The following is a 16,169-nucleotide window of genomic DNA, read 5'->3' as shown; positions in this document are numbered from 1 at the left end:
GGAAAACGGGGGAAAAAAAACAAAAAAAAAAAAAAAAAAAAAAAAAAAAAAAAAGAATCTGGACCACTTTTTTCTAACCACATTCACAAAAATAAACTCAAAATGAATTAAACACCTAAATGTAAGACTTGAAACTACAAAAATCTTAGAAGGAAACACAAGCAGTATTTCTCTGACATTAGCCATAGCAACATTTTTCTACATGGTGCCTAAGGCAAGGGAAACAAAAGTGAACATAAATTATTGGGACTACATCAATATAAAAATCTTCTGCACAGTAGAGGAAACCATCAACAAAACAAAAAAGCAATGTACTAAGTGGGATAAGATATTTGCAAATGATATATCCAATAAGGGATTAATATCCAAAAAACATAAAGGACTTAATCAACTTAGAACCAAAAAATATTCTGATTTAAAAATGGACACAGAACTTGAATAGACATTTTTCCAAAGAAGACATCGAGATGGCCAACACACATCATCAGGGGAATGCAAATCAAAACCACAATGAGATATCACCTTACACCTGGCAGAATGGCTTAAAAAAAGAAAGACAAGAAATAACAAGTGTTAGTAAGGAGGTGGAGAAAAGGAAACCCTCATACACCGTTGGTGAGAATGTAAACAGGTACAGGCACTGTGGAAAACAGGATGGAGGTTTCTCAAAAAAATACAAATAGAAATACCATATGATCCAGTGATTCCACAACTCGAATTTACTCCAAGAAAACCAAAACACTAATTCAAAAGCTAATTCCTATCTACCTTTGTTTATTACAGCATTATCTGCAGTAACCAAGTTATGGAAGCAACCTAAACGTCCATCAAAATTAGATGAATGGAAAAGGAAGATACACACACACACAGGAATATTATGCAGCCATAAAAAATAATGCAGTCTTGCCAATTAAACACATTTTAATATTTGTTACATCTATTGTTGTCTTTTGCTTTATCTAAAAAAATGTAGTGTTATTAGATCTTTCAATTCATTTGAACATGTGTCATACACTGCACACCCTCCAAAAGAAAACAGTAAAAGAAAGTACATGTGGAAGAATAAAATGATATTCATAGGGTTTAGAAAGAGAGAAAAAATTTCATAAAGGGATCCTCTCTGTTTGTAATGCCTTGACATTGATATTAAAGGACGTGGATTTCCACACCCACCTCAAAGAACAGGGTTCTTCACTGCTTCCTGCTGGTGTGGTGTAAGTAAAGAGTAGGTAAAGGGGAGGTCTAGGGTAGGTAAGGAAGTTCAGGATCACATAGTTATACTACTAATACTCCCTTAGTTATTAATAGACAGATTGGAAAACATGGATTTCTCTTTCTAGCAGATCGTAATGAGGTAGTATCCACAAGCACTTTCCTACCTGAGACAGTCTCAGAAGAAGCCAGTTAAAGAGAAGATTTAAATAAGAACCAGAATCTCACAATATAAATGAAATTATCCAGGTTGCAAGAAAAATAATCTTTTTTTTCCAAAAGCCATCAAGATCTCAAACTAAATCAAAAAAGGCAATCAATGAATACCAATACCACATGACAGAGATTTTAGGATTATCTGACAAATATCTTAAAGCAGCCACAATAAGTGGCATCTGGGTGGCTCAGTCAGTTAAGCATCTGACTCTATTTCAGCTTGGGTCATGGTCTCACAGTCTCATTGGTTCGAGTTCTGCTTCAGGCTCTGCTCTGGTAGTGCAGAGACTGCTTGGGATTCTCTCTCTCTGCCCCTCCCTCCTTGCGCTGTCCCCGTTTCTCTCAAAATAAGTAAATACTTAAAAAAAAATAAAGCAGTCACAATAAAAAATTTCCTCAACAATGCAAACACTTAGATAAAAAATTTAAGTAACCGTAAATACATCAAAAACCTCAACAAAGAAATAGAACATATAAAGAAGAGTCAAATAAAAATGTCACACACACAAAAGTACAATAACTGAAATGAAAAGATCAATGGGTAGGTTCAACAGAGAATGGAGGGAAAAGAGAAAACAAAACAAACAAAACAACAACAACAAGAAAACAAGGAACTGAGGTAGAAAATAAATTACCTAAGCTAAACAACACAAGGAAAGTAAACTAAAAATTCCCATGAGTCACCACTTAAACACCCAGTGCTCGTCCCAACAAATGCCCTCCTCAAGTAAATTCAAAATGGATGTAAGACCTAAATGTGAGACAGAAAACCACAAAACCCTAGAGGAGAAAACAGGCAACGACCTCTTTGACCTCAGCAGCAGCAATTTCTTGCTCAACATGTCTCCATAGCCAAGGTACTTTGAACTACTGGTACCTTATCAAGATAAAAAGTTTCTGTACTGCAAACTTTTAAAAGGCAACAAAATTAAAAGGCAACCAACGGAATGGGAAAAGATATTTGCAAATGACTTAACAGATAAAGGGTTAGTATCCAAAATCTATAAAGAACTTACCAAACTCAAAACCTCCCAAGAAATAAAAAAACAAACAAAAAACAAATAATCCAGTGTAGAAATGGGTAGAATACATGAATAGACATTTTTTGAAAGAAGACATCCAGATGGCCAACAGACACATGAAAAGATGCTCAAAAATCTGTATTCTTAACCAAATTTTTGCTATGTGACCCAAATCATGTAAATTTTAGTTATTTTTCAAGTGTAAATCGACTCTTTAAGTGGAAAGTTAAGGTGTGAAAAACACAACAGAAGGCATTCAAAATCTGTTGAAGATTGAATCTATGGAATGTTGCCAATTTTTAAGATGGGTTTTCTATAAACATGTACTGAGTTATCTAGATTAAGTTTTGTTTCCATATATTCTCACAACAGTAAATTCTTACCCCAATCATAGCATTTATCATATTCTATAATAATCATGATCTGCATTTCCATGATTTCTCATGTTGCAATTTGTCAGTTCCATGAAGAAAGGCTAGAATACTGTCCTTGTAATCATTTTATCCCTAAGGCATGACACATGTGATGAAGAGATGAACAAATATTGATGAAATATCACCAAAGGAGATGAGTGGAAAAGGAGATGAAGCTTCATATTATACTTTAAACAGCAATAAGAAGTTGTGAAATTATGACAGTAATGAGCTATAATGAATAATCAAAATCATTTCACTGAGAAATGTATATATGAAAGGCAAATATAGATTATCAATGAATACCCAGAGAGCTAAGCAATTGTATCCTAAAATACACCTAAAAAACGGTAAAATATCCACTAAAAATAAGTGAAGGATATGGTAAAGTAATAAAAGAATTATGAATGAATGAGATGCAAAGAACAAGATATGTGATCCCAATAGTTACCAGAGGAAATGCAAATAAAATACTAAGATAACATTTTTTTTGCCCTGTAAAAAATCTAGTGTTTTGAACCTAGAGGTTGAAAACACTTCATAACCAGGGGATAGCAGAAATTTTCACATTCATGGAGGATAGTTTGGATGCATCTATTTAAATTTAAAATCCAGCACTCCCATTTCTGGAATTCTATCTTAAGTATATATCACACATGTGCACTAGGATATGCATCCAAAGTTGTTCTTTGAAACCACATATTCTAAAGCTGCCAATAAGAGATACACTAAATATATTAAAGTATAGACATACCATATGCCATACAGCTATATCATCATTAAAAAGAATGAAGAAGTATACATGTATACAATAAGTATAGTTATATTCCAGAAGATGATAAGTGATACTGTATAGATATAAACAAAAAGATTCACAAAATTATGCATATGACTGACTCAATTTGTAATATGTATATTATATACATATATAATATATATTAAGCATGGAAATATGCATATATCTGCATTTGCCTGGAAATGGTCTAGAAAGATACACACTAAGCTGAGTTTGGGAGGGTGGTGGAAATTGTAAACCTATTGTCGGAAAATGAACTTTATTATTTTGAATCATGATGTTTAATCAAACTTAGAAACAAAAATGAAAATAAACTGAAGAACACAGATAAGATTTAAAAATAGGTGTGATTCTTAATTTGCCTTGAGAAAAAAAAAGGACAGAAACTGAAGTGTATGAATCAGCAAGTACTTGGAGAGTTAGTGGACAAAGCTGAGCATGTTATTTTAGGACATATGTCCTTTTTCTAAAACCATCAGGGTTATGGGGCTTGAGAATATATAAAACAGCCCATAGATCAGATTGTAGCTGAAGGGATTCATGCTTGCATTTAGTTATGAAGTTCAAATTGGAATCTGTTCAGGCAGAAAACTAATAGAAATGGGTGATAGCTAATTAACCTAAGGCTTCAAAGTAATTGCTCTACAAGAAGCAATTAAAAGGGATCTTTCTCCTTTTTTTTAGTTTTGAAAATCATAAAATGCCCTATTTGACTTTTGGTGCATGAGCAAAAATATATGTGTACACACAAATATCGATTTTTTAAAAACCTCTACCTTATCCAACTTCTCGGTAATTTTTTAAAAGTAAAAAAAATAATCACAAGAACTGTGCTTTATGTCAATACTGAACATCCCATGTTTAGGACACGGCCATGAATGAGATGATCAGAGTAGCTTCCTGAAGTAAACATGGGTAGGAGGATAGAGTTATATTGACTAAGCCCTCCCTGAGCCACCCGCCTCACCACTAGAGTCAGTATAACTAGCTACTTAGTCTAAAGCCTACAGTCATCCGTAGAGGTGTATCCCCTAGCCAAAGCAAGGTGCTTTTGTGAAAAGAGTGAGGAATGGGGTGCCTGGGTGGCTCAGTCGGTTGAATGTCTAACTCTTGATTTCAGCTCATGTCATGATCTCATGGTTTGTGGTTTCGAGCCTCATGTTGCTCTCCTCTGACAGCGCAGAGCCTGCTTGGCATTCTCTATCACCTGCTCTCTGCCCCTCCTCTGCAGACTCTTTCTCTCTCAAAATAAATGAATAAATATTAAAAGAAAAAAAAACTCAAAAAAAAAAAAAGTAATGAATGTACACCATCCCAAATTAGTCCCTGTCTGCCTCAATCTTCAACTCTGGCTTCCCATCTTTCATGGATGGTTCCTCACGTTTTTCAAAAATATCCATACCTGTATATCATATACTCATTCCTTCTCAGAGAGATGAATCCCAGATTTCCTATATTTCTTTATCTAGTTCCAAATGCATATACCTTATGTAGTACAGTGTTCTCTCCCCCAAATTAGCTCAGTATCTCGGACTTGCAGCTTCATGGCACATAAGCTTCATGTATTTGGAAATGACACCAAAGCAAAGAATTCTAATCAGAACTTCTGTAACCATGCATCCAAGCTTTAACTGCCTCAAGACTAGTCTAGATTCATGCTGGGGCCATCTTGCCTGAACATTGTATAAATTTTAGAGTTTAACATTACCCAATATGACTACAGACTAATACATAATTTCTTGAGAAACATGATAAATTTTGTAGGTGTCTCCAAGAGTCAAGCTGTCAAAAATTTGTATCTTCCATAGAATTAAAACTCCCATAGAATTTTAGAAGTTCTTAAGATGGCTGCTTTCAGTTGTCTAGGATACAAATTTTCAATATATTTTCTCCCCAACATAAGGTTTCACTCAGATACTGTGAGCTAAGGATTGTGTTTATACTGGGCCAGCTACTCTGGTCAAAGACTGAATGATTACACAGATTGTTTTTTAAAATCTGAACCATTTATCCTTCTGGTAGCATAAGGGTGGGAAGGATTTCCCTAAAACACACTGACTACATGGTAGAGATATGGACACAAAAAAAGTTAGCATGCTGGGGCACCTGGGTGGCTCAGTCAGTTAAGTGTCCAACTTTGGCTCAAATCATGATCTCGTGGTTTCTAAGTTCGAGCCCCACATCAGACTCTCTGCTGTTAGTGCAAAACCTGCTTCAGATCCTCTGCCCCCCACCACCACTTCTCTGCCCTTTCCTCAGTCTCTCTCTCTCTCTCAAAAATGAACAAACATTAAAAAAAGTTAGCATGCTGTTCCAAAAAAAGTGGAGTTAATTTTTTAAGACCCCAAATGTGTGCTAAATTCATTAAATTTTCAGGATTGTTTATAATTGTTCACAATTAGATTGGAAACTACTTCAGGGAAGGTATCATGTTGAAGATTTTGCTGGTCTGTTGGATCATGAGATGGCTAATTATGTGTGGAGAATTTTACCTCATTGACTGGTTTATAATTACTAGCCACAGGATTCATGATAAATGGCAAGTTTTCTAGTATTTTGTTAGTTATGTCTTATCTTTTTAAAAAAGAAAATTAGGTAATTTATCTATCTCTTGCCATTTACAAAATTATGGTAACATAGGTCTTGGAAAAACAAAAGGCCTTTTCAAAAGTATATGTCTCCTGAATTGTTTGTGCTTTATATAATATTAATAATTGTTTATTTATCTTTTGTTGCAGGATTTATTTATACATGTGGTGGAACTTTAAAAGGACTTAATGGCACTATAGAAAGCCCTGGTTTTCCATATGGATATCCAAATGGTGCAAACTGTACATGGGTAATAATAGCAGAAGAACGAAATAGAATACAAATTGTTTTTCAGTCATTTGCTCTAGAAGAAGAATATGACTACTTATCCTTATATGATGGACATCCTCATCCTACAAACTTTAGGACAAGGTTAGTGTGATTTAAATGGAAGAATGGAGGGGGAAATATGTTATGGGTAAAATTTTATTTTACACAGGATGCTTAACATTTGTGGTACAATTGTAATAAAGTCATGTTCACCATTTAATTATTGTTCATTTGGAAATACATCATCTCATGAGCAAATTAGTTCAGTATTTCTGACTTCATAATATTAGTATATTGATATTATCTCTCAGAAACAGTGAATGTAAATTGAATTGTGACCTCTTTAGATTGGTTAAAGGTAGTTTTTTATTAAATGCTTATTTTCAGGTTTCATTATTTATGGCCATAACTTTTGATAAAAGTGAAGTATACCATGTAATGTGGCTACCAAATTTTAATATACAATATGCAAAAATACTTAAAAATCAATATTAATATAAAATGCATTAATTTTATATAATATGTATGGTTTATAAGATCTAAATATCTGAAAATTAGACCCTTTAATGTCACCAACTGGAAAACTTACATTTGTCTACAAAGGATATTATTTATAAGCTACTCAATAAAACAGGTGTGAACATTAGCTGGAACTCTGTCATTTAAGTGGTTCTTCAAAATTTCTTTTTGGAAAATAGGTTATCTAAATTTGTGAGAAATTCTTGCTAACTTAGCAAAAACTCCTTTTAAAGATAGATCAACTCTAATTCAACCAAGTTCAAACTACCAGGTATTACATATCTCATCTAATCCTAAATTTTAACTAAAGTGTACAATTGTTTGTAACTGGAGTAAACTGTCTTGAACTTCTAATCCAAAATATTCTAAGCCAATGAACTCTAAGAATTAGAGTCTATACATACTTGGCTATGTTTACACTCAGAATGCTAGTTAAAAATGCCTGAGTTGTTTCAAACTACATGTCTATGCAATGAAAATCACTAGATTGGTTACTGATGAGGGTTTTATTTGTTTGGTTTTTGGTATATATTAATTTACTATTTCTAATTTCTTCTTCCCTTTACACAAAGTCTTTCAATATCTGTTTAAGAAATATACCGTAAAGCTGACATGTCTCAGAGTTATTTCATCATCACAGCCAGTATCATTAAAAACTGAATGCCTTCTGTTAATGACATATCACTGAGTCAGAACAGAAAACATACAGCACTGTGTACACTAGAGGATGTATGGGTTAGGCAGATAGGTGTCCGCTGTCATCTATACATATCCAATCAGATTACAGACTAAAAGAGACTAAGAAAGATCATTCTTAGAGGTTCCAGCCAGCTAAAATGATGTATATACAAATAAAAGGACAAAGACTTGTGTATATTTTCTTTACAGCAGCAATGTGTGCTACATAATTGGTGTAAATATAAAAAAGAAATGAAGCTCTCAATGCTATCTGGTAGTTTCTAACTATAAAATCACAGATAGTATGGTTTGCCTAAGTGTCTATTCTCTCCAGATCCCCTTGAATGAGAAAACACATTTTTATTTTATCTCTGCTATTTTTTTTTAAAGAAACAATTGTGGCCTCTGGGAAGTTAAAAGACTTTGTCAGCTGGGGAAAATCAGTTTTTTCTTCTCATTCTTTTTTCCCAATTTGTAAATGGGAATAATAGCACTTAACTTGCAGAGATTCCATGTGTACTACAATGTAATGAATGCTCAGTAAGTCTAACCCTTAGCATTTATGAAGTTCCCTGTACCTGACACTATGAAGTCTTTTGCAGTCACTGTATTATTTAACTTCTCAAACAACATAAAATGATTCCTATTATCATCATTAATGTTTTACAATTGGGAAAATGAGTCCAAATTCCTTGCCCAAGTTCATTGTTGAAAGTAGCAAGAGGGGGGATCATCACTGTAACTCAGATTTGTCTCAATTCAGAGCTTAATCTTGTTAGGAAAAAAAAAACAAAATTCAAATATACAATTCATAAATAATATATATATAATCTCCTTGGCTTATGTATTCATATACATTAAAGTCTATTTTTCCTTTGACAAAGTTTAATGAATAAGATAAATAATAAAAACAAATATTTTTAAACATGGATAACACATAAAGATATAAACCAAAAGATAAATTATAAATTAATTCATGGTATTTGATCTATAGACTCTCTTCTAGTATGTACTCTATAGCATTTTGCTCACAGGTGGCTATATAATACATCCATTGGTCTTCATGCTTAAAGAAATAGTGTAGCTAATGTTACAGCTGATTTTAAATGCAAGACTACTGAGGAAAAAACCCAGTGTGTAACCTACAGCACCTTCCAGACTGTTTAAATACAGTGTCTGCTGTTTGATTACGAGTTGGAACTGCTGCTGGCAGTTTGATTCATTTTTGTGTCTGTTTCACTCACGTTTTCTTGATTTTTGTTTTTCCTACATTCTTGCTTAATATATGTCATTATGGTATGTATGATGTTTTCTATCTTTTGGAAATTGATACTTCTATTTTTATTTTCCATGAGCTCCAATAGATATCTTTTTAATGGTTTGTCACACTGGCCTTGCAATAAAGCAGAAAACATGGTTTGTAGGTCCTGTCACTCTTGCTTGTATAAATAGAGAGGCACATTGGGTCTGACAGTTTCATACTTTCAAAATATTCTCTAACACTCCAATTTTTGATGATCCTGTTTGTTATCCTGTGAATTTTTAATTTATTAAAGACTGATATTGCAGGCTAAATGTAGTACTTGAAGCAACATACCATTAGAGAATTTCTTCATAGGTCTCCATTAAACTTAGATCAGAGGCTGGTGGATTTGAAACAATTTGGTTTACTAGATTCATGAAAGTAATTCTAAGCTTTCTTTATTTTTCATGTGAATATCATTATGCCAAAAATTAAAAAAATCATTTTATCCTATGAGATGTATTTATATATTTAGGACCATCCTACTTCTGCTACTTATGTCCTTATTTAATCTCCCTGCACTAAAATATATATATTTCACATGTGACTAGAATTTTTGTTAGCATCAAATTATCAGCTGGTTATATTTAATTACACTATAATTCATTTAATTTTTCTTCTACTACAAGATATGTTTGCTTTTTCCCTTTTGAAAGTAATTCAGATATCAGCATTAGCTTTAATTCAGATAACAATCTCACATCGCCATCCCTAGGTAAAAAGTATTACAGGAAAACACCATTTCATTCCAACCTGTTATAGAAAGTGACATGAAGAATGCTGGGGACCAATCAAACAGACAACGTATGTCACAGGGTCAAAGTGTTCCTGTTCACACTTTTTGTTTTCCTGTTAAAAACAAGTTAACATCTGGGGTAACTGGATGGCTCAGTGGATTAAGTGTCCGACTCTTGACTTTGGCTCAGGTCATGATCTCATGGTTTATGAATTCCACCAGCATACTGGGCTCTGCACTGACAGCAGGGAGCCTGGTTGGAATTCTCTCTCTTCCTCTCTCTCTGCTCCTCCCCCCTTAAAATTAAATAAACATTAAAAAAAAAGTTTTTTTTAAGTTTTAAGAATGCTCAATTTTCTAAATAAATAACTTCTAACATCACTGAAAAAAGAAGGTAGTTATCATAAAGTCAGTCATAGTGTGAAAATGCCCACAACATGAATTTTATCTTCTTAAATTGCATGAATTTACATGAATGCTAATAATGTTAAAAGTAAAAGATAGGTGGGGCGCCTGGGTGGCTCAGTCTGTTAAGCATCCGACTTCGGCTCAGGTCATGATCTCACGGCTCATGGGTTCGAGTCCCACATCGGGCTCTGTGCTGACAGGTGACTAGGAGCCTGGAGCCTGTTTCAGATTCTGTGTCTCCCTCTCTCTCTGACCCTCCCCTGCTCATGCGCTCTCTCTCTTTCTCTCTCTCTCTCTCTCAGAAAATAAACAAAGTATTAAAAAAAGTAAAAGATAGGTAAATATAATGCAGGTGTGCACATATAAAGTATGAACATATAAAAACTCTTATGGGGAAGGCAGGCAATAAATAAAAACAATTGCTCTACAGTAACAGAAATCCAGCTGAGGGGGAGAGGTAGCACTGGGAGAGTGGACTTCGATTTTTTTCCAGTTTAATGGAAATAAATGACATATAATATTTTGTAAGATTAAGGTGTACAACATGATAATTTGATACATATATATGTATATACAAATACATATAAATATATATATGTAGTGAAATAATTACCACAATAAGGTTAACACCTCTATCATCTCACATAATTACCATGTGTGTGGTGAGAATATTTATGATTTGTTCTCTTAGCATCTCTCAAGTATATAAATGCAGTACTGTGAACTGTAACCACTATGATGTACTGTTAACTATAATCACTATGATGTACATTAGATGCCCAGGACTTTACTTCTTATAACTGTTAACTTATAACATTTGACCAACATCTTTCCATTTTTCCAACCCCCAGCCCCTGGCAATACCATTCTACCCTATTTCTCTGAGTTTGGCTTTTTTAGAATCCACATATAAGTGATATTGTGTAGTATTAATGGTTGCTTATCATTCACCGTTGGACACTTAACGTTGTTTCCACCTCTTAACTATTGTAAATAAAGCATCAATGAACATGAGAAGGTAATCTTTTCAAGACAGTGACTTAATTTCCTTTGGACATGTATCTAGAAGTGGAAAGGTAGATCATCTGGCAGGGCAGTTCTATTTTGTTTTTTTGAAGAATAACAAAAAAACATGGTGTTTTCCATAGTGGCTGAACAAATTTACATTTCCACAAACAGTGGGTAAGAGTTCCCTTTGTCATCCTCACTAACACTTGTTATCTCTTATCTTTTTTGATAATAGTCATTCTAACAGGTCTGAGGTGATATTTCACTGTAGTTTTGATTTGCATTTCTCTGATGATTTAGTGATATTAAGTACCTTTTCATTTATCTATTGAGTACTTGTGTGACTTATTTGGAAAAATGTGTATTCAGGTCCTCTGCCCATTTTAAAAAAAATAATGGTTGTTTATTTACTTATTTCTGAGAGAGAGAGATAGCGTGACCAGGGGAGGGTCAGAGAGAGAGAGTCACAGACTCTGAAACAGGCTCCAGGCTCTGAGCGGGCAGTCAGCACAGAGCCCAACGCGGGGCTCGAACCCACGAACTGTGAGATCATGACCTTATCCAAGGTCGGACGCTTAACCGACTGAGCCACCCAGGCGCCCTTATTTATTTTTGAGAGATAGAGAGAGGCAGAGAACGAGCAGGGGAGGGGCAGAGAGGGAGACAGAATCTGAAGCAGGCTCCAAGCTCTGAGCTGTCAGCACAGTGCCCAATGTGGGGCTCAAACCCAAGTGGGACACTTAACCAACTGAGCCACCCAGGCGCCCCTCCTTTGCCCATTTTTAATTGGATTATTTGGGAAAAAGAAAGGGAGCTAATCCATTCTTTTGCTTATGTTTATCCAGTTTCCCATGCACAGTTCATTAAAGAGACTCCCCTTTCCCCATTGGCTATTTTTGGCTCATTTATCAGTATTAGTGGATGTGGGGAGGGTATGCTTTCCTCCTTGACTCTATTTTGTTTCATTGGTCTATGTGTCTGGTTTTTGTTTTTGTTTTTGCCAGTTCCATATTGTTTTGGTGATGCCTCCAACTTTGTTCTTCTTATAGTTCTTACTGGATTGCCTTGGCAATTCAGGGTCTTTTGTGGGTTCCACATACATTTTAGGATTTTTTCTTCTGTTTCTCTGAAAAATGCCATTGAAATTTTGAAAAGGACTACATTAATTCCACAAAGAACTTTGGGTATTATGGACATTTTAATAATATCAATTCTTCTGATCTATGAACAAGGGATAGGTTTCTGTTTATTTGTATCTTCTTTGATTTTTCTTCATCAAAGTTATAGTTTTAGTGTACAATAATTTCACTTCCTTGGTTGAACTGGTTCCAAAGCGTTTTATTGTTTTCAATGCTATTACAAAGTTATTGTTTCCTTTATTGCTTTTTCATAGAGTTCATTTTTAGGGCATATATATGCAATTGATTTTTTATGTTGTTATCTGCAACTTTACTGAGTTTATTAGTTCTAACAGGGTAGGGTGTTGCTGTCTTAGGATTTTCTGTATACAAGATCATATCATATACAGAGACAGGTTTACATTTTCCTTCCACATTTGGATGCCTTTTATATATGTTTATTACCTAATTGCTCTGGATAGGACTTCCAATATTACATTGAATATGAGTGGTGAGAGTGGACAACCTTGTTTTGTTCCACAACTTAGAGGAAAACTTTTCAACTTTTTATCATTGAGTATGACGTTAGCTGTGGAGTTGTCCTTTATTATTTTGAGTTATGTTTATTCTGTATCTAATTTGTTAAGTGTGTTTATTATGAGTAGATGTTGAATTCTCTCATCTGGATTTTTCTGTATCTATTGAAATGATCATATATTGTTTTTATCTTTCATGATATAAGTGCGATATATCACACTGTTTAATTTGTATATACGGAAACATCTTTGCATCCCAGGGATAAATCCCATAAGCAAGGTGTATAATCCTCTTAATGTGCCTTTGAAATTAGTTTGCTAGTATTTTGTTGTGATTTTTGCATCTATATTCATCAGGGTTATTGGCCTGTAATTTTCTTTTCTTGCGGTATTCTTATCTGGCTTTGATAGCAGGGCAAGGGTGGCCTCATAAAATTTAGAAGTGTTCCCTTCTCTTCAAATTTTTGGAAGCGTTTAAAAAGGTTTAATTCTTAATATGTTTAGTAGATTTCACCGGTGAAACCATCCAGTTTTGGGCGTTTATTTGTCAAGAGATTTTATTCTAGGTTATCCAAACTTTTAGTGAATAACTGTTCATAGTAGCTTCTTACAATCTTTTGAATTTCTGTAGTATTGGTTGTAATGTTTCTTTTTTCATTTCTGATTTTATTTATTTGAATATTTGCTCTTTTCTTCTTAGTCTAAAGTTTTGTTAATTCTGTTTTTTTCAGAAAATCTGTTTTATTCTAAGTTTTGTTGATCTTTTCTGTTGTGCTTCTGGTTTCTATTTCATTTATTTTTGTAATGTTTATTTATTTTGAGAGAGAGAGAGTTCCAGCAAATGAAGGGGTAGTCGGAGAGGGAGAAGAGAATCCCAAGCAGGCTCCACTCAGCACAAAGCACAATGTGGAGCTTGATCTCATGAACCATGAGATCATGAACTGAGCTGAAATCAAGAGTCAGATGCTCAACCCAACGAGCCTTTCATTTATTTATATTATGAAATTTATTATTTTTCTCCCTTGTAATAACCTTTGGGCTTGCTTTTTCTTTTTCTAGTTCCTTGAGGTGTAAAATTAGGTTGTTTATCTGGGGTCTTTCTTCTTTCTTAATGTAGGCATTTGTCACTATGACTCCTTTTAGAATTGCTTATGCTTTATCTGTTAAGTTTTAGTATATTGTGATTCCATTTTTGTTTGTTTCAAGGCTTTTTAAATTTCCCTTCTGATTTTTTCTTGACCCATCAATTGTTGAGGAATGTACTACACATATTTGTAGATTTTCCAGCATTGCTCTCTTTATTGAATTCTAATTTCATGTTATTACATTTGAAAAACATACTTACCATGATTTTATTTTTTTTAATTTTTTATTGACTTGTTTTGTGACTTAACCTATTATCTGTCCGGGAGACTATCTCATGTGTGCTTGAGAAGAATGTGTATTCTGCTGCTATTGGATGGAATATTCTCTATGTCTGTTTGGTCCATTTGATCTACAGGATAAATTAAGTTCAATATTTCCCTAATGATTTTCTGTCTGGATATCTATCCATTTTTGAAAGTGAGTACTGAAGTCTCCTACTATTATTTTATTGTAGTGTATGTTTCCTTTCAGATCTGTTACTATTTGCTTAATATATTTAGGCACTCAGAGATTAAGTGTGTATATATTTACCATTGTTATATCATCTTGATGTATTTACTGTTTTATCATTATAAATGACCTTGTTTTCCTCTTATTATAGTTTTGACTTAAACTCTATTTTATCGAATATAAAAATAGCTAACCTTGATCTCTTTTGGTTTCCATTTCCAGAGAATATCTTTTTCTATCGCTTCACCGTAAGCCTATGTGTATTTTTAAACTAAGTATATCTGTTGTAGACAGCATATAGTTGGGTATTCATTTTTATACATTCAGCCATTCTATGCCTTTCTCTTTGAGAGTTTCATCCATTTAGATTTAAAATAATTGTAGCTAAGTACTTAGGACTGTCATTTTGTGAAATCTTTCTGGCTTTTTTTGTAATTCCTTTGATCCTCTCTGTATTTTGTCTTCCTTTGTGAATTGAAAATTTTCCATAGTGGTATGTTTTTATTCCCTTCTCTTTATCTTTTGTGTATCAACTGTAGGTTTTTGCTTTGTGATTACTATGAGGCTTACTTAAAATATCTTAAATACACAGTAGTGTATTTTATGTTAATGACAACATCAGTTACATATAAAAACTCTACCCTTTTATTTTCCCTCCCACCCCCTCCCTCATTTTATGTTTTTGTCGTCACAATTTATAGCCTGCCCTCCTGGGCATGCACACAAACTACAGTCAGGGAGTAGTGGGGATGTTACTATTACATATCTATTAACAAATTATTGTATCTATGTTTATTTGTAAAATTTTTGTCTGTTATCCTTTTACTAGCGTTAACTCTTAACTAGAGTGGAGAATTAAATCTCTATACTGGTTGCCATATTACAATATTGAAGTATTATAAATTAACTATATACTTACCTTTCACAGTATGTTGTACATTTTCATACTTTTTCATGTTACTAATTAGTATCCTTTCATTTCAGTTTGAAGAACTCCTTTCAGAACTCCTTGTAAGGCAGGTGTAGTGGTAAACACCTCAGCTTTTGTTTACTTGGGGATGTCTTTATGCTCCCTTAACTGAATGATAACTTACTGGTAAAGTATTCTTGGGTTAGCATTTTTTTATTTTGTTTTTGTTTTGTTTTATTTTGTTTTGTTTTCTTCCAGTACTTTGTATATATCTTCCACTCTCTCCTGGCCTGCAAGATTTCTGCTGTGAAATCTACTGATAGCTTTATGTGGGTATCCTTTTATGTGAGGATATTTTTTACTTCCTGCTTTAAAATTCCTTTTCTTTGATTTAGACACAGATTTTACTCTGTATCTCAGAGGAACAACGTTTGCAGTTGAAATTTTGAGATTACCTATTAGCTTCATGAACTTGAGTATCAAAATTTCTCCCCAGATTTGGGAAGTTCTCAGCCACTATTTCTTTAAATAAGCTTTTTCCTCGAAGCACCTGGATGGCTCAGTCGGTTAAGTGTCAGAATTCAGCTCACGTTAAGATCTTGCAGTTCATAGGTTTGAGCCCTGTGTTGGATTCTGTGATGACAGCTCAGAGCCTGGAGCCTGCTTCAGATTCTGTGTCTCTCTCTCTCTGTCTGCCACTCCCCTGCTCTCTATCTCTCTCTCTCTCTCTCACACACACACACACACACACACACACACACACACACACAAATAATAAAAAATTAAAAATTTTTTTTAAAGAATATTTAAATAAGCCTATTCCACCTTTCTTCTTCTGG

The 16,169-nt window shown here is 33.9% G+C and overlaps 1 protein-coding gene and 1 long non-coding RNA gene across 4 annotated transcripts in view; one reads left to right on the top strand and one right to left on the bottom strand.

Moving 5' to 3' along the window:
- Positions 1-16,169, top strand: part of CSMD3 (CUB and Sushi multiple domains 3) — a 1,194,711-nt gene that overhangs the window by 116,446 nt on the left and 1,062,096 nt on the right. For all 3 annotated transcript variants that reach the window (XM_077772930.1, XM_077772929.1, XM_077772928.1), the window contains exon 2: positions 6,398-6,620. In XM_077772930.1, coding sequence (XP_077629056.1) covers positions 6,398-6,620 — 223 coding nt within the window. The remainder of the gene's footprint in view (positions 1-6,397; positions 6,621-16,169) is intronic.
- The window catches only part of LOC144238981 (uncharacterized), a 76,895-nt gene that overhangs the window by 21,740 nt on the left and 38,986 nt on the right, over positions 1-16,169 (bottom strand). The gene's annotated exons all lie outside the window — the stretch shown is intronic.

Source organism: Crocuta crocuta, unplaced genomic scaffold, assembly GCF_008692635.1.
Source record: "Crocuta crocuta isolate KB4526 unplaced genomic scaffold, BGI_CrCroc_1.0 scaffold479, whole genome shotgun sequence".
In the NCBI taxonomy this organism is placed as follows: Eukaryota; Metazoa; Chordata; class Mammalia; order Carnivora; family Hyaenidae; genus Crocuta; species Crocuta crocuta.
This window is presented reverse-complemented; position numbering and strand designations above follow the sequence as displayed.